The 19,346-nt window shown below is 44.7% G+C and overlaps 1 protein-coding gene across 14 annotated transcripts in view; it reads right to left on the bottom strand.

The window, feature by feature from the left end:
• Positions 1-19,346, bottom strand: part of PPFIA1 (PTPRF interacting protein alpha 1) — a 250,246-nt gene that overhangs the window by 151,269 nt on the left and 79,631 nt on the right. For all 14 annotated transcript variants that reach the window (XM_082270052.1, XM_082270051.1, XM_082270050.1 and 11 more), the window contains exons 3-7: positions 17,497-17,598; positions 14,851-15,015; positions 6,442-6,516; positions 6,237-6,338; positions 5,582-5,803 (exon numbers count right to left, since the gene is read on the bottom strand). In XM_082270052.1, the coding sequence (XP_082126178.1) occupies positions 5,582-5,803; positions 6,237-6,338; positions 6,442-6,516; positions 14,851-15,015; positions 17,497-17,598 (666 nt within the window). The remainder of the gene's footprint in view (positions 1-5,581; positions 5,804-6,236; positions 6,339-6,441; positions 6,517-14,850; positions 15,016-17,496; positions 17,599-19,346) is intronic.

Here is a 19,346-nt window from a genome sequence, read left to right on the forward strand (position 1 = left end):
TTCTAGAGACTCAAGACCCTCGATAATGTGTCTGCACCCATTTAACACTCTCTTATTTGGTATAAGTTCCTGCAGATCCTCCAATACCGAGTTTTTGAATACTTCTACATAATGATTTTGGTTAACTTTAGGATTCATAAGGGACTTATTCTTTAAACCACTGTTTATCATACCCCCTCCATTCACATTCGACCTTGATGTGATTGGATTATTCAGGAAATGTTTTTTCAAAGTAAGTTTCCTGATGTATTTATGGGTATCTATGTAAACATTAAATTTGTTCATAGGGCGTTGAGGTGCACACTTCAGCCCTTGATCAAGAATATGTAATTCCTTAGGAGTAAGTTCCACTTTGCTTAGGTTTAAATACAACGCCGTGCCGTAGGGTTCACTTCCCTGTGAACAAGTCGGATATGACGAAACATGTCAGGGAGTGAATCCTACGGCGTTGGGAAGTGATCGGAGCTACCACGGAGGTCGGTGCAGCCTGGTACATCAGCGCGGAGAGGGTGAGCCAGCCTTGCGGAGGGCCGAGTGGTAATACCGAGAGACTTCCCATACGATTATATTGTTGGAGGCTTTATACTATGTTTGTTTGTGAGTACATTTTATTTGGATTTTTTGTGTGAATAAATGTGGAGTTGAAACAATATCACTCTAGTGGGTGTCCCCCTCTCTTTTGCCTTTAACACGGTGCATTGCTGAATCATTGAGAGGAGAGAGGAGTTCCTGCAGGGAGAGACAGGATCGTGTGGTGGTGATTTGACTGGAGGAGATCTTTGTTTTACACCTTGTAGCCCTTCCTATGAGAATAGGAGGGCCACATGATCTGGTGAGTTGCCACTCCCCTCATTGAGCACCTGGGTGAAGGATTTGTGTGGTGGTGACCCTTTAATCCCACGAATTTATCCAAAGCAGTGGAGATTTTAAGAGACTTTACACATGATATTTAAAGAGACTGTACACATTTAACACTATTGTGTGTGGAGGAATATCATTACTGTATCGTTCTATCAGCGCTACTGTTACTAGTTTTGGTTCATTTTTGGACGTTTTCTGGTAATCTTTTAACATATGCATATTATTAGCTGGTAAAAAACCAAGCTCCGTTTATACCTCAAAAGATATTTTCATGTGTACATAATTACCTAATCAGGAAGGTTGCAAGGTGTCATAAAAAAAGTGGAAAAGTTTAAGGCAGGGCTTCACAAATCTGCTTTGAATCTAGGAGCCAGCTAAAAAAGTTAGGAGCCAGTTTTTATTTAACAAAGCTTACAGGTGGAATATGGAAAATGTTCCCGAAGCCAAGCAGTTAGTGGTAGTTCCAATTTTTTATGTCACACGATAATACCGCAAAGGTCTAGGAAACACAAAATTTCAGTAAAAAATGCATTTAAAAAGGTAATTGTAGGGGGGGGGGGGGGGGGGGACAAACGCAATTAAATTACCCAATTTTTGGTAAAATATAAAAGCAGAGGTTGCCCCAAGTAAATAGATAACCAATGTGTTGAACTATAAATTGCATGCACCCGTCAAATGGCGGCAAACTACAGTACCCTTTATTTTACATTGGCGACGCTTTAAAAGCCCCATATAGGTCATTAGTTTAGCGTTACAAAGCAGGTCTGGTACTAGAATTATTACTCTCATTCTGACGTGCGAGGCGATATGCAACGTGTATTGCAATCAACGTTTTCAGGCATAGGTGTCCCATGTGTTTACATTAGTACGTGAGTATATGTAGGGGTGATAAAAAAAAGTCAGGTGCGCTAAAATGTTGTCATCATAAACAAGTGTTTTGGGATACCAAAAACTTGACCTTTTGAACAAATGGTGATAACGAAAATAAATAAACTGGATGCAACGTGAATATTCCTAAAAAGAATTCCTTAAACAATATAATGCAATTATCACACAAAAATAAAGTCAAAACGTGAAGGTGCAATAATTCCCAACAATAAAGTTCAATTGAATATCCACAGGTGCTGAGGTTGAAACGTGAATAAATGGTGGACTGGTATTTCAAAAGTGACGGTGATCATAATACAAATGGGATGTGAAGGTTTCCCACCACCTCACAGATTTGCTTCTTACCAGAATGAAATTGGTAAAAGGTCAGATAAGCAAAGAATTTGGTCCAAAAGGAGAACCTTTATGATGAAAACCAAGAAGTGCTGTACCAAAACCCACACCTATATATAAAAAGGGGCTGCTTACCAGATCCCAATATTTTCAGGCTATTGGTTATAGTGCAGGCTCTCTGGAAATCATATATGAAGAGGGACTCCTGGTGCTCCTGGCTCAATTCAAGGTCCAGTTTACCATAATTGGAATAAGGAAAGAGGCCAATAGTGCATTATTCCCATATAAAATAACTTATTAGAATATGGAAGAACACGTACAAAAGGATGATAAAATTCTTCCTATGTATATAGCCCCGCAGTTGCCTGCAGTGCAAGCAGCAGCTGGTTGAGTGACAGCACGACGACTCCTTCGCACTGACGCGTTTCCTCCCGATTGGGCTTCCACGGAGATCTCCATGGAAGCCCAATCGGAGGAAATGCGCCGTTACTCAACTAGCCGCGGCTTGCACTGCAGGCAACCGCGGCTCTATATACACAAGCAGAATTTGACCGTCCGTCTGTCTGGTTCATCTGGAAATGGTCGCAGAGAAAGCGGACAGCGCTTTCCGAGGCCTATGAGCAAGAACAAATAGGGAGTCTGATTTCCAAAAAGACTCCGTAGCTGCCAAGTACACCCTATTCACCCGGACCACATCCAAGGCATGCAAAGCAATTTCCTTCGGATGTTTTGGCCTGGGACACAGGGAAGGCAAAACAAGGTCTTCAATCAAATGAAAATCAGAGACAACCTTTGGAAGGAACCACAGACAGGGGTGAAGAACCAGCTTATCTCTGTGAATCACCAAGTAAGGTGAACAACAAGATAAGGCAGCCAATTTCCGACACCCTGCGCAAACCCCCCCAAAAAGGCCACCTTCTGGGACACCATAAGCAGGGGAATCTCCAGAAGATTCTCAAAAGGGGGCTTCTGGAGGACAGAGCATCATATTGAGGTCCCAAGGTGGCAACAGAGACCGCACTGGAGGCGTCAAGTGCCTAACTCCCTGAAGAAAAGTATGCACCAAGGAGTAAGTGGGCATGGGCCGTTGAAAGAAGACCATTAAGGCCGACACCTGAACCTTGATAATACCCAAGGCCAGTTTCTGCTCAATCCCACGTTGAAGGTCAAGGTCTGAGCCACCGTAAAAGAGCGAGGATGAACCCCAAGAGACTCACACAATGCAATGTACGTCTTCCAATGTACGATGGTAGATCTTCCTAGAAGAAGATTTCCTAGCTTTTAACAGCGTTGGAATCAATGACTCAGAAAAACCTCTACCCATCAGAACCTGGCGTTCACCAGCCAAGCCTTCAAAGCCAGCGACTGTAAAGCAGGATGGAAGATTGGTCCTTGGGACAGCAGATCCTCCCTGAGAGGAAGCTTCCAAGGAACGTCGGTGACCAGCCACACCAGATCGGCATACCAAGCCCGGCAAGGCCAGTCTGGGACCACTAAGATGACCGGAATCCCTTCTGCCTCAATCCTGCGTAGAAGTCTTGGTAGAAGCTTGAGAGGAGGGAAGGAGTAACTATAATGATACTGATCCACGGGGCCGCCAGAGGATCCCGTGACCGAACCGCAAACCTCTGCACCTCTCTGTTGAGCCGGGACACCAACAGATCCACCTCGGGATGCCCCACCAGAGACACAACTGATAAAACACCTACGGATGAAGGGACCACTCCCCGTGGTCCAATGCCTGCCAACTGTGGTAATTCGGCTGTCAGTTTTCCACCCCAGGAATGTGTACGGCGGAGAGGGCTGGAATGAACTGTTCTGCTCAACTTAGAATGCCGGCTGCCTCCACACTTCTTGTGCCACCCTGGTGATTGACATAAGCCATGTGGCGATTGAATGCACACTGTACATCCCTGAAGATGATCCATCCAATGTTCCAGGCACAGTCTGATTGCTTCAGAGTACAAAGACATTGATCGGTAGTCTGGACTCAAGTGTCCAGACCCCCACCCCCCCAGCAGAAATAATGTCGAGGACGCCTCCCCAGCCGGACAGGCTGGCATCCGTGGTGAACACTGTCCAGTACAAGGAGAGGAAGGATTTGCCCAGCCAAAGCAGGAAGTCACTATATCAGGGACTCTTTCCTTCCCCGGCTCAGCTGGATTGGATTTTCCAGAGACTGCAGATTCTTGTCCCATTTGGGCAGAATCTCCCTTGCAGAGACCTCGTATGAAACCGTGCAAATGGAACCGCCTCAAAAGGTAGACACCATCAGGCCCAGAATGAGACAAAATTACAGCCTGCAGTTTCTGGAGTTTGTCCAGAGGAATGAGCCCTCTGGCTAAGGAAGAGTCAGACCCAGATAGTCCAGCTTTGTGGACGCAACCAGAGAAGACTTCCCGAAAATTCAGAATCCAGCCAAACACCCTCAAGCTCGTATGGTGATGTCCTGGTTTTCCACCAGAGCAGTAACAGACTACGCTCGCAGAAGGAGGTCGTCCAAGTAGCCCAGGACCGCCATCCCCCATTGGCGTAACAATGCTAGCACCGGGGCCAACACTTTGGAATGTTAAGGTAAGCGTCCTTAAAGTTGACGGAGACAAGAAAATCCCCCTGATGCAGTGAAGCCACCACCGTGCGAATGGACTCCATTCTGAACTTCTGCATCCGCACAAAGCAGTTCAGCACATTAAAGATCCAGAAGTGGATGCACCTTGCATTCCCTTCCTGGGGACTGTAAACAGGCTTGAATAAAACCCCTGAAAATGTTCAGAAGTCAGAACCGGGACCATCACCCTTTAAAAAGAAAGGTCTTGCACCGCCCCAAAAAGAGCCTGTAAGCGGACCGGGGACAGTCGCACATTGGAGGGAAGAAACTTTCCGGAGGGTAAGAACGAAACTCGATCGTGTAGCCGGACCGTATGACTTCGTGGACCCACTTGTCTTGTACCAGGGAAGTCCATGGGTCCGAGAACCAGCAAAGACGTTAACCCACTCCAGATACGGGTGAGGGCGCACCTTCATGCTGAAGGGGCCTGTCAGTCATAACTGGAGGGACAAAAATATGTATATTTATACTTCTGTAGGGTGCAGTATAACCCAATGGTTAAGAAGATCAGGAGCTGTGTCCGTAGGGTGCAGTATAACCCAATGGTTAAGAAGATCAGGAGCTGTGTCCGTCAATGAACGAAAGAGAAACTAAGTTTTATAACTCAGATAGGTACATTATCTAGATTAGTGATCATCAACTTGTGATTTGCCCGACTTTCTACTCATCATCAGCTTTCCTTATTGTGTATTTTATGTAAGGCCCAAGACAATTCCTTTTCTTTCAATGTGGTCCAGGAAGGTCAAAAGATTGCACATCCCTGGGTTACACCATTTCAAAATTAGAGGGGCAACATCTTTTGCATATATTCCAGCCTGCTAAAGGTCTTCCTCTAAAGGAACTTCTATCTACTTTTCTCCTATTCCACCACAGGCCAATTTGTACACTCACCTCTCGTACATCCCGTTGCAGTTTTGTGTTCATTTCCTCTGATTTGATGAGATCCTTCCTTGCTGTGTCGAGATCTTCCTCCAGCTCAGTGACCCGGTTGGACAGGACAGCCAGACGTTCCTTCATCTGGCTCTGCTCCTTATTTTGTTTATCGATCACATCCTGGAGCTCCATTACTTTCGATAGGTCCTCGTTGTGACTTAAAGAGTCATCAGATGACCTCTGTCATATATAAACAAAAATTTTGACATTGGTTTCAGGGAATTCAAACTGTACATTACAAACATATGAAAAATTACACTAGTGAGGGTTACTGAACAGTTTGCTATCAAGTCTTATCAAGAGCCCTTGGCGTACAGGTTCTTAGTCCTGAACAGTTAAAAAAAAAAAAGAAAACCAACTTTTAAAACACTTTTTGTACTCTAAAGGTGACAACTATGGACTTTCCACAGAGAAATTAATTTGAATCCTTCCCTCGTCAATCTGCAAACATTATATATCCAGTGTGTAAATTATAGGAAATTGATTGTCACACTGTGAAATGTCTATAACTAGGCTAAAGGATAACAGAAGACAAAATATTATCTTTCCAGGGTAGACCCTATTGCCACAATATCTACTGTACATCTAATGCTAGCTCAACGATAGCTCTCACCTTTCCATTAGTGTTTGGTGCATTTTCTTGATCTTGGTTCTGGTCTCTGGTCACATCATTATAGATCTTCTTTTGATTGTTCTGTTCTCGAGAAATCATAAGCTGCCAAGGTAATGCACAGTTGAATTAGAAAAGCCAGCGACAACGACAAAGTATTGTGTGGTCAAAAGGTACTAAAGGCCGAGATGTCAGAATTACAACTCACCTCTTTGTGTGTTACCGCCAGCTCTTCTTCCAACAAGCTACATCTCTCCAGAGCCACTCGTAACCGTTCTCTCACCTAAACACAAGATACTGGCTTCAGGATTACAGATGTCAGTCATTACATAATGTGGTGGCTAGTTTGGGAAAGCAAACACTGTACATTGAGAGCCTCCCATTATCTATTTCAGTAAGGCATATTCTAGGCTACCACCTGTCCCAAGAACACAGCAGATGCAGCCACATAATAGATCACCGTTCCCCCACCAGTGGAATGTCTACCACCAGGTGGAACTACTGCCTTTTGGATTAGGTTCATCAATACAATGGGGGTTTTAGGAAATAGTATATAACAGATAAAACAGATAAGGGCAGCTATTTTTTTGAAGAATTAAAGCATAATGAACTGTACACCAGGGCAATTCTTTGTGTTTGCATTCAACTTATGTGCGTTATGTAGTACAATAAGGCGTGCTGCATTAGGGCAGCCTATTCATATGAATGGGTTGCTTAACGCACCAACATGGACAAAAAAAAAGGAACCAATGCACATTTCTCTCAGTACAGGTAACCTATACAAGAAATCGCCTAAGAGGAACATACAGCAAACTTCTATAAGTTAATTCAATCTAACCCGGGCGTCATCTTAAAATTGGCAGTACTTTGTGATAGGCATCCCTAAGGTGTTTACATACTTTATTGAGCACTTGGAAATGTTTTTACATTAATTTTGGCCATCTTTATGCTTGAAATCTTGGGTCCTTTCACCTCTATGCATTGCTGTTGCTCATTATGGCCATTCCTCATACATGCACATCAATATTAAAAGCATGAGAGGCAGTCATGTGCTCTTGACAGTTGCCGCTGGTTGAGATTTGAATAATAAGAGTGACACGTGTTCCATAGCTCAAGGGATATTTTCATGTTATGGAAACTTGTGCACTTTAAGTGCCTGATTTCATTGCCTGCTTAGCAATTTTAAAGTTGCCACAGTTTGGCTTTACCTAAAGACGGCACAAAGCACCTCATGCAAGTGACAATGTATAAATGAGTTCAATACATAAAAAAGTAAGTCCCTAGAAGTGAAAAAATAGGATTTTTGTACTTACCGTAAAATCAATTACTCTGAGTTTGACAGTCAGCGCTCCATAAAATCATAACTAGTGGGTTATATTGCCTCCTCCAGGAGTAGGACTAGACAGAACAAAAAACACCTGGCTACGCTCATGGCCCGTCCTCAGTTGGTTGATAACCCCCCTCTCTGCTCTAGGTAATCAGTTTAGTAGCAAGCAGTATTAAAAGTATCAGAACTCCATAGAGGGGTTGGTGCTGTGTCCGTCGCTGAACTGGATTTTATTGTAAGTACAAAAATACCATTTTCTTTCGTTCGACGGCCACAACGCTCTATAAATAACAAGTGGGACGTCCAAAAGCAGTGCCAAAAGGAAAATGAGGGGTGGGGAAAATAACCTAAGGCTAAACATATGCGTCCTTAAAGCGGTAGTATCCCGCTTTTTGACACTTTTACCTACAGGTAAGCCTATAATAAGGCTTACCTGTAGGTACAAATAATATCTCCTAAACCGGCATGGTTTAGGAGATATTTACAGTGCATGCAGCCGCTCGCGCGAGTGGCGCATGCGCTCTGAAGGTCCGGGGGGACCTTCAATCTATTTGCCGGGAGCTTGCGGGAGTGACGTCATCGCGGCTCCGGCCAATCAACGCGCCGGAGCCGTCTCTTCCAGCCAATCACCGCGCCGGAGCCGCCGAACCCGGAAGAGACGGCGAGGGATCATGGCAGCGCCCGCAGCGATGTCCGGGGGTCCGTGCCGGGGCTTCGTTCTAAGGTAAGTTACACATAATGGGCTAGTATGCGATGCATACTAGCTCATTATGCCTTTGTCTTGCAGGTTTTTTTTTTTTTTTTTTTTTTTTTTGTTCTTTGGGTTTACAACCGCTTTAACCACAACACAGAAGCCTTAACCGGGTCACAGGAGACCCGTCTGAAAAATAAAGGTTTAAAGAAAAAACAACCCCTAAAGAGGGAACAGCCCCTCTTAAACAGCAGCCTGCAAAACTTTTCAGCCGAAAGAAGCATTTGCAGATGCCAAAGTATCTACCTTATAGAATTGTAAACTTGCGATATTGAAGCCTGATGACGGAAGACCCAAGAAGCACTTGGCGCCCAAGTAGAATGCAAAAGAGACTGTACAGGTGGAGCCACATGTCAAACCCCCTAAATGAAGATACAAACTAAAAAGTGAGTGGCTAGGGGCCATTAAAAGAAGATTGCCAGGGCAGACACCTGGCTCTTGATGGTACTCAAGGCCAACTTCTGATCAACGCCCTGCTGAAGAAAGGTTAAGATCCGAGCCACAGAAAATGATAGAGAATTAGGGCCAGTAAAATCACACCAAGAAACGTACGCTTTCCACGTACGATGGTGTATCTTGCTGGAAGACAACTTTCTCGCCTTCACCATAGTAGGCCTCTCTGATCCAGACAGACCTCTATCCCTCAGTACCTGGCTTTCAATAGCTAAGCTATTAAAACCAGTGACTGTAAAGCAGGATGGTAAATCAGCCCTTGGGACAACTGGTCTTCTCAGAGAGGAAGCTCCCAAGGGACGTTTACAGCCACCAGGATGATTGGAAGATCCTCGCTCTTGATTCCTCACAGGAACTGCAGAAGAAGCCTGAGCCTAGGATGATACTGGCCTTACTGTGGCCTTTGGATGCCTGCAAACTTCGGTATCCTCCTGTGGAGCCGAACTTGCTAAAAAGGAGCTGCACGCAAGACTGTGCAAACAAAACTGTCTTGAAGGTGGATACCACCACACTCAGAACCTGTATGCAAAATGGGAGAGAGAACTATCTGTGTGACAGCAGCTGGTGAATCACAGCCTGTGGTCCCTGAAGTTTGTGCAGTGGAAGGACCACCTTCATCAGAAATAGAATCAGATCTAGGTAAATCAATTCCCTGGACAGGGATAGGGGGGACCTTAGGTAGTTCAGACATCACCTGAACCTTTGAAGGAATAAATACGCACAAGGAGACTCGGGACCTAAACAACCTGAAAAGGACAAGCTTTGACCTCCTTTCTGGGTACCACCAAAAGAAACATTTGCAGATCTCCTTGACACTCACCAAAGAAGTCCATGGGGCCAGAAACCAGCAAAGATGTTCCCCCAATACTGGGTCCTTCATGCTGAAGGAGTCTTGTCTGCTGGTCCTGGGAAGCTAGCTCTAGGCTTTCCCGACCAAGGTTGCTTGGAACCTCCCGGGGAAGATTTAAAAGATCTATTTCCCTTATTCTCTGTCCCAGTAGCACAAAATAATTTTCTATGGGCTAAGAAGAAGGGCCCCCATCTGCGGCGAGGCTCCTTCCCTTTTCCTCACTGCGGCAGGAAGGTACTCTTCCCCCCATCCAGTAATACCCAAAATGATGTCATCCAGGGTAGCCCCAAACAGGTGATCACCTTGAAAGGGCAGAGGGCAAAGCTTTCTTGGAGGCTTGGCCTGTGGACAAATTCTTAAGCAATGGCATGCGCCTAATCCCCACCACTGAAACCAAAAATCTGTTGGACAGCGCAGGAGCTGTATTTCAATGTTGCATCACAAATAAACTGCAGCCCATGGACCTACTGGTCCGCTAAATCAACATAAGCAGCGGGGACCTGCTCACCCCCAGGCCCTGGAGCAAAAGCTTGGCCCATTCAGTTAGGGTCGGAGCCACCAGGGCTGAGGCCAAGACTGGTCGCAATGCCGAACCAGCCATAGTAAACATGATGCGTGCCACAGCCTTTGTTTTCTTGTCAGCCAAGTCCTTAAAGGACGGGGATTCCTCTAGTGGGATCATGGTTGCTTTATTCAACCTGGAAACAGGAGGGTCCGCCACTGGTGGACTAGTCCACTTTAAAAAAAAAAAAAAAAAACTCCTCAAAAGGGTAACGTACAGTAAAACGTTTGGGGACCACAAAGGGTAATTTTGGCTGTTCCCATTCCTTACAGGAAAACCTGTCAAAATAAGACACATAAGGAAACCCCTTTGGAATACGATGTCACTTGTGTGTACGAAACGACACAGCCAGGTCCATGGCTACATCAGCCGCATCCTCCATTTTTAAAGACTCACGCACTGCAGTGATAAGTGCGACTACCCGCACGTTTTCATTCGCTGCAGCGACCATGGAGGAATCATCCTCACTATCGGATGGATCAGGGGGTGCGATATTAAATCCCCCTGGACGGGCCACGTCCACGGTGGCATCAGGCTCAGAATCCGATAAGACAGACTGAGCAAGGGAAGGCAGGGGACGCTTCCTCCTGGGCCTTTTGCCCACATGCCACTTCCACCCGGGACACTAAGGACTGCAGGACCGACGTCAGTGCAATCATGGGAAGCTGGGGTTCCGAGGGACCCGTCACCTCCATGGAGGGGGCTCAGTGGGGGAGATGTGACCCTGAGGAAGACCTTGCAATACAAAATCAATCTTTTGGCAGCACTAAAGGATCCCCCCCTCAGGGCTCAGGTTACCTATCAGTAGAGAGATAACAGGGACCCCCAAAGACTCACCCAAACAACCAGCGGAGCGCCAAGAATTCAATCCCAGCATCATCATGGACGCTATCCCTGTTTATATGTCCCGGGCACAGGAAGAGGAAACTAAGGAGGGAGGAAGAGGAGTGTCGGCATCCCTACAAGGCTTCAATTGTCTCCAGCATCTCCTAGACTAAGGGAAAATGGCCCCCCTGACATCATCCGGCTACACAAACATGGCCACCAACCGGACACCAGCCAGACTAAGGGAAAATGGCCACCATCAGCTACAAACACTACTGCATTCTCTGCCCAGGGACCACCACCAGACTCTAGTGGGGGAAGCCCATCTCAGTGAGGGATTTAAGGATGGGTGGAGGGAATTTTCAGGCTGGTCCGAACATCCCTGGAAGTTACCCGCGTCCACCCCAAAGAAAACCACCAAAAGGGGAGAGTGGGGGGGACTATACTTACCCTTCCATGGTGCGGATAATGCTCAAGACAGAACTCCTCGCCACCGAAGTAAGGGAGCTATCGGCCAAGGGACTGCTGCGACTCAGACCCAAGCACGGTCGTACGCAACCCTGCAAGACGTTTAACTCGCGGGCCAGCCTCTGTCCGTGAGGCTATGTCGCGGCCAACCTAGCGCTTAGCTGCGGTCTGCACCCGCTTGCTGGCTGGCCTGGCAGGACCACTGGATCTAGATTATCCAGCCCGTCGCCCAGCCCGGTACTTGATTGTAGATCTCCAGAGAGAACAAAAAAGATTTAAGTCAGGAGAAAATTGCTACGACAAGAGATCCCAACCGGGAGCCTAGGTCCTTACTCCTGATTAGACAGATTAAAACAGATTACCTAGAGCAGAGAGGGGGGGGTTATATATAAGCTGAGGATGGCCCATGGGCATAGCCAGGTGTTTTTTGCTGTGCCTAGTCCTACTCATGGAGGAGGAAATATAACCCACTAGTTATGATTTATGGAGCGCTGTGTCTGTCGATGAACAAAAGAGAAAGGATGGTGATATTCCTAGAAATGTTTGCAAGAGAGGCAAGAAGGACAGGTGCATAGAGAGAAGCGACTCTCCAGGTCATCCAGCGAAAAAGGCAATGAGGGTGGCTGCTTAGTGTTTACCAAAAGAAGTTGGCCTCCAAATGAATGGAAAGCCAAATAGCGCCTCAGGGAGTGTTTCCCGAAACCATCCACATAGATAATAGCGGTCTCGGATCCCTCCTCTCCACCACGGCTTCGCTCACGATATCAGGGGGTGTATAAAATATAGATACTCATAGTGTAAAACTTAACACTGCTTTAATAAAAAAGCATAAAGTGCACACACGTATTAGAAGTTAAAAACGTGTCTCAGTATACAGTGCCTTGCGAACGTATTCGGCCCCCTTGAACTTTTCGACCTTTTGCCACATTTCAGGCTTCAAACATTAAGATATAAAACTGTAATTTTTTGTGAAGAATCAACAAGTGGGACACAATAATGAAGTGGAACGAAATTTATTGGATATTTCAAACTTTGTTAAATAAAAAACTGAAAAATTGAGCGTGCAAAATTATTCAGCCCCTTTACTTTCAGTGCAGCAAACTCTCTCCAGAAGTTCAGTGAGGATCTCTGAATGATCCAATGTTGACCTAAATGACTAATGATGATAAATAGAATCCACCTGTGTGTAATCAAGTCTCCGTATAAATGCACCTGCACTGTGATAAGTCTCAGAGGTCCGTTTAAAGCGCAGAGAGCATCATGAAGAACAAGGAACACACCAGGCAGGTCCGAGATACTGTTGTGGAGAAGTTTAAAGCCAGATTTGGATACAAAAATATTTCCCAAGCTTTAAACATCCCAAGGAGCACTGTGCAAGCTATAATATTGAAATGGGAGAATCAGACCACTGCTAATCTACGAAGACCTGGCCGTCCCTGTAAACTTTCAGCTCATACAAGGAGAAGACTGATCAGAGATGCAGCCAAGAGGCCCATGATCACTCTGGATGAACTGCAGATATCTACAGCTGAGGTGGGAGACTCTGTCCATAGGACAACAATCAGTCGTATACTGCACAAATCTGGCCTTTATGGAAGAGTGGCAAGAAGAAAGCCATTTCTTAAAGATATCCATAAAAAGTGTAGTTTAAAGTCTGCCACAAGCCACCTGGGAGACACACCAAACATGTGGAAGAAGGTGCTCTGGTCAGATGAAACCAAAATCAAACTTTTTGGCAACAATGCAAAACGTTATGTTTGGCGTAAAAGCAACACAGCTCATCACCCTGAACACACCATCCCCACTGTCAAACATGGTGGTGGCAGCATCATGGTTTGGGCCTGCTTTTCTTCAGCAGGGACAGGGAAGATGGTTAAAATTGATGGGAAGATGGATGGAGCCAAATACAGGACCATTCTGGAAGAAAACCTGATGGAGTCTGCAAAAGACCCGAGACTGGGATGGAGATTTGTCTTCCAACAAGACAATGATCCAAAACATAAAGAAAAACTACAATGGAATGGTTCACAAATAAACATATCCAGGTGTTAGAATGGCCAAGTCAAAGTCCAGACCTGAATCCAATCGAGAATCTGTGGAAAGAACTGAAAACTGCTGTTCACAAACGTTCTCCATCCAACCTCACTGAGCTCGAGCTGTTTTGCAAGGAGGAATGGGCAAAAATTTCAGTCTCTCGATGTGCAAAACTGAGAGACATACACCAAGCAGCTTACAGCGGTAATCGCAGCAAAAGGTGGCTGAATAATTTTGCATGCCCAATTTTTCAGTTTATTTGTTAAAAAAGTTTGAAATATCCAATAAATTTCGTTCCACTTCATGATTGTGTCCCACTTGTTGATTCTTAACAAAAAATTACAGTTTTACATCTTTTTTGAAGCCTGAAATGTGGCAAAAGGTCAAAAAGTTCAAGGGGGCTGAAAATCGCAAAGCACTGTATAGAAGACGCATCAAAGAACGAAACATCGGCAATTTCGTAATCCTGGCTGACGCCTATGGTGTGTGGTGACATGTCTGTCTGTTACCAGACGACACAGACTTGATGTCACCACGCACATTTTTGCGAATATCACCAACTTTTTCACTTCTATGTTTTTTTTTTATTAATTTAGAAAAAAAAAAAAACGTACTGCTATGTTGTCACTTGTATAGTTGTCAAAGGATTTTTTCTATTTTTTTTTTCTTTTATGTATTCAATTCAATTCTTGCTATACATGCTGCACTTTTATTTGGGAATATTTTGTTACGGTTATCTACTGACCTGTGCCAGCAGTGGTCTTATATATATTATAGATATAGTCTAGTGTGGAGTTTTTAACAGTTCTCTAATTAGTACACTGCTGCAAGGCATTCTGTAAGCACACAAGGGGAGATCCTGCTGCCTACCCACCTGTTCTCTCCCCTTGTCCATTCACAGAATACCTTGCATAGAGAGAAAAAAAAAATGGATGGTGAACGGATTGGGGGGACAGAAGGGGAAAACAAAACTTGAATCCTGCATTGTACACTAGCAAGAAATGCTAGACAATGCACTGGAAGGAGAGCGTTGCCTGAGATCCAGCTAGAATTAAACTGATTTTTACAGTAAGCAGCCGTACTGAAGAGGTAACTTGTTTTTACAGAGCATAAGTCATAAAAGTTTTTCCCCACTTTATTAACACTGTCCAAAAAATTCCTGTTCACTCAGCTAAAGCATACCACCCCAGCTGTCACCAATCAATCTGATCACAGCAGAAAGAATACACAATATTACAGAAGAATACCAGAAAGCTGTCACTCTCAAACTAGTTTTTCAGCTTCATTAAGGTATTAACTGTGGTAAGTCACACGCGTATGGCTCTTGGGATCAGTCACACTCATTACCTTTTCATCTAAAGCTTTGTGATGTTCAAAGAGGGACTTTAGTGCTTTCAAAACTTCGACTTCACTCGACACTCCGGCTGGAGATTGAGCCTGCCGCTTCACCACTGTCATTCGCAAAGAGCGCTCATGCCGTGAAACCAGACACTCCAGATGTTCCAAGAGGAGCTAGAGAGAGCATCACACAATAAGGACAAACCACAACATTTCTAAATCCACCCTGAATAATATTAATAGCTAATAAGTAACAGAAAACAAATTGAAAAAATTAGCTCGGATCTCTGCGGAAAATGTCAAATATGAGCTTTTTTTGTCCATTTGTGGTAATCTCCTAAAACTGACAATATTAACTGTATAAGTTGGTCCAGCAATCCAAACCCAGACAATGCAGGTCAAGTCTAACGAAGGACAATTTTTTTTTTTTTTTTTGGGGGGGGGGGGGGAGGGGACTTGGATAGTGTGGGAAGAGGTGCACATTAACTGTATATGTTCTATTGGGAACTGTTTCAGGAGTGGTATCAAGGACCAAAAAACTGTCACATTTTCCCTATGGGTCCAAGTGATGGGTTAAAATACAAAGAAAATCGGGTTAAAATACAAAGAAAATCCTAAGGCTCTATTCACAGTTCTAGGCGTTTTTGAGAGATTTTCTGCTTTAAGCCTCAGCTCTAAAAACGCTCAACAAGACAAATCCCATTCATTTCAATGGCCCGGTTCACATCTGAGCATTCTGTCGTCTTAAGCAAAAACACCCATCACTCAAAAGTACATGAGCTTTTTTGGCAGATTTCATATTTATTTTTTTTTCATTGGTCACTTGTTAACCTAAAAACGCCTGCACAAAAATGCTGCAAAAACGCCTGTAAAACCACCCATAAAAACGCCCGATGTGAACGTACCCTTAAAGTATGCCTAGCCAAACAGGTTTTTTTATTTGGATAGAGTGGTGTAAGATTAGAACCACTGCCAGGTTCTTATTGCTGTGTCTCCATTAGAAATATGGGGGGAAACTGTAGACAAAGACCATGGATTTCCTATTACTTTGACACAACATAATGAGAGGTTCTCCTGATCACTACTGAATGCTCTGCACAATTTACATAAAACAATGTCACAGAATGAAGAGAATGCATTTCCAGTGGCCTTAACATAAGGCAGAGGCAAAAACTCTTGTGATAAGAAAGCCACTCTGGAGTGCTGAAATATAAGAATTCAAGACAAAAAAAAATAAAAAATCATGATCCAGCAACCTTTCAAGTAGAATGGCAAATCTATGGACAGCACCTCAGTTTGCTCTATTGGCTGATGCATGTGCTTTATGGCCAAATGGAAGCACACAGACAGGCTGTACACACACACCTGGCATAGCACAGGACATTGTCTGCATATTTATTTGCATCTCCATCTGAGGTCTGTAAATCTATAAGGGCACTAAGGAGTATATAAGAATTTAAATGAAGGGGGTGGGGGGCTAAAAGGAACAGCCACACATGGAGGACATCATCATGCTCATTTTAGAAGTGTGTTAGATGGACAGCACTGTGCAATCCTGTAGAGAAAGATGCCCTTCCATAGTGTTAATGCTATATAGCAGGGCTCGACAAATCCCAGGCGCCAGATTGCATTGGCAACTAGAAACTGAGTCCAAGCGCCTAGGATTCAGCCATCGGGACGCCACTTCGCTGATCCAGAGATTTTAAATCCCCACGGCTCCTAGCCATACTTCTCAGTGTACGGACAAGAGGCATTCTAATTGGTCAGCACCGTCACATAGACAGCGCTGACCAATCAGAACCGGCTGCCTCTTCTCCACATCCAAAGAATGCTCTGCTCAACTTCTTCCACTGTCAGCCCTCCGCACTGCGGTCACCCAGCAAACATCTATCTGACATCGGGTAAGAGTGACAGGTCTGCGGCTGAGTGGTGTGTAAGGGAGGGCAATGGTGCGCCGCACCTGAGCTCTTCACAGAATTTCATGTGTCAGCCGCTCCCCATCCCCACTGCTCCAGTCTGCCTACCTGCTTGTCACCGCTTCCTTAGCCCCTTGGGGAGGTGGGAGTGAAAGTCAAGCCAATCTCCCCGTGGCTCAGGGAAGGACACCACCTACAAATAGTTGGAGAGCACAGTTTACCTACCTATAATTGGCCAGGTGTGGGAGACTCTTCCCCCCCCCATAGACACGAGTGGGGGTGCAGAGCAGGCCATTTTCTGGGTGTACGCGTGGAAGGTGGAGCAGTGTCACACATCTGAAAGATTCCTCTGTACACACTATAGAGCTGAGGGGACCTCACTGTATATATACACGCATTTGCCTGAGACTTTCACTCTCTCCCTTCCTCCATTTCCTTCCCCCCCCCCCCTCCCCCTCGCTCTCCCCTTCTCTACTTCCCTCTCCGCTTTTTTTTTCCTCTTTCCATTTCTCTCTCTTTTATTTCTCATTCTTACTTTCTTTTTTTTTCTGGGAGCTGCGCAGCTGATTTGAAAAACCGGCTCCCAGCTTTTTTAGCTGGCTCCTAGATTCAAAGAACATTTGTCAAGCCCTGCAATATAGCACAGTGAAATCATTACTGATAGCAAGAGTTTAAGGTATTTTTGTCAAATATATCCAAGAGATTTAGTATCTTTTGTATGTGTACCAGACACACTTACCCGAGTATTGTTTCTCTCAGCCTTCAGCTCAGCTATTTCTTCCTCTCGTTCCAGAAGCTGCTCCCGGCAGATATTGAGCTCCTTAGTAAGTGCTGCAAACTCCTTCAGGAAGAAAGAATAACTTTTATTAAAAACACTTTAGATTATTCAATGCAGCCCTAATGTAATTCACTAAGTTCTGAAACACTTCCAATGCAGTTATAATAGAATGCAGTTTCCTCTTAATGCTAATATTTGATGGAGATTAGAATGGCTTGAAGGGTAATTGGTTTTTGGCCAATTGGCTGATTGGTTACATTGCACAGCAGCACCAGTTTTAGTAAATGTCCCTCATTATATCCAATAAGTTTGACACAGTGAAAGAGGAACAAGTACAATCACTGAACAGCATTACTAAGCAGTTAGCAGAGCCTGCACAGGTGACTGGTAACTATGGCTGCTCCAATGTACATATAGACTATACATTAAGTATTGGGACGCCTGCCTTTACACACACACACACGAACTTTAATAGTATCCCAGTCTTAGTCCGCAGGGTTCAATATTGAGTTGGCCCACCCTCTTCAACTCTTCAGGGAAGGCTGTCCACAAGGTTTAGGAGTGTGTTTATGGCAATGGTTGACTATTCTTCTAGAGATGTATTAGTGAGGTCAGGCACTGGTGTTGGACAAGAAAGCCTGGCTCGCAGTCTGCACTCTAATTCATCCCAAAGGTGTTCTATTGGGTTGAGGTCAGGACTCTGTGCAGGCCAGTCTAGTTCCTTCACCCCAAAATCGTTTATTGTGCATTGATGTATGTCTTGCATGTCTTTAGATGCGTTTACATCAATTTCATAAAAAATGCATCAAGCAAAAATGCAAAGTTGTGAATCTAGCCTGAGCAGGCTTTCACTGGGTGGAACTTAGCCCTAAAGACAGGGATGTCTGGTACCTAGTAAAATAAAATTATCTACAAACATTTACCCAGAGGAGGAAGTAGTAGCATACCCCCTGGAACTGCCTCATAGGCGTGGTAAAGCTTTTTCCTGCCTAGTGTCCTACTCCTGTAAGGGAGAGCATAACCCAATGGTCAAGAAGATTCTGGAGAGGTGTCCGTCAATGAACAAAGGAGAAATAGGCATTTTTTATAGCGCTACAAGAAGCTTACAATCTCAGGTCCTAATATCAGGTCTGCTGTTAGAAATCACAGGGCCCTGTACAGTCTACCCCCCCCCACCCCGAATATATCAAGACAACATTTTGACTAAAACTACACTAAAATCATTATTAGCAGGCACAAACAACAGAGAACCTGTGTGAATTAGCCCTTTTTAATTGTTTTTTAAAATTATTTTTTTACATAAACTAATTATACTTTTTTTTTTTAAATGTTAATTTATTTTAAAAAACTAAAATTGTAAAAAAATGTATTACAATGTTTATTTTTTTACAATTTGTAATTTTTCTACAGGACCCGGAACCCTGCAGCGCTGTGCATGGGAGGGCCGCACAGTGAAAGGGGGGCACACGGGGAGGGGGGGATCAGAAGCAGGCAGAACAGGGAGGGGGATCGGTGTCGGAGAAGCAACTACAGGAATAATGCCCTGTGTCTGTGTCTCTACCTGCAGCAGCTAAAAGCTGGCAGGAGGGGAAGAAACTGGCTTTATATCTGCTGCAAAGAGCAGCACAGGGCTTCCTTCTGTAAATGCCCCTCTGCCCGACCGCACCATTTCCCTGTGCTGTTGGGGCCCCTCTGTGTACCCGGGCCCCCTACAGGAGGGCTGGTGGTCCCCCCCAATCAGCGGCCCTACTTACACACATTCTATGGCCAATTTAGATATTAGACAGGAGCCAATTAACCTACAGATTTGT

Source organism: Pelophylax lessonae, assembly GCF_965119305.1.
Source record: "Pelophylax lessonae genome assembly, chromosome: 10".
Classification (NCBI taxonomy): Eukaryota; Metazoa; Chordata; class Amphibia; order Anura; family Ranidae; genus Pelophylax; species Pelophylax lessonae.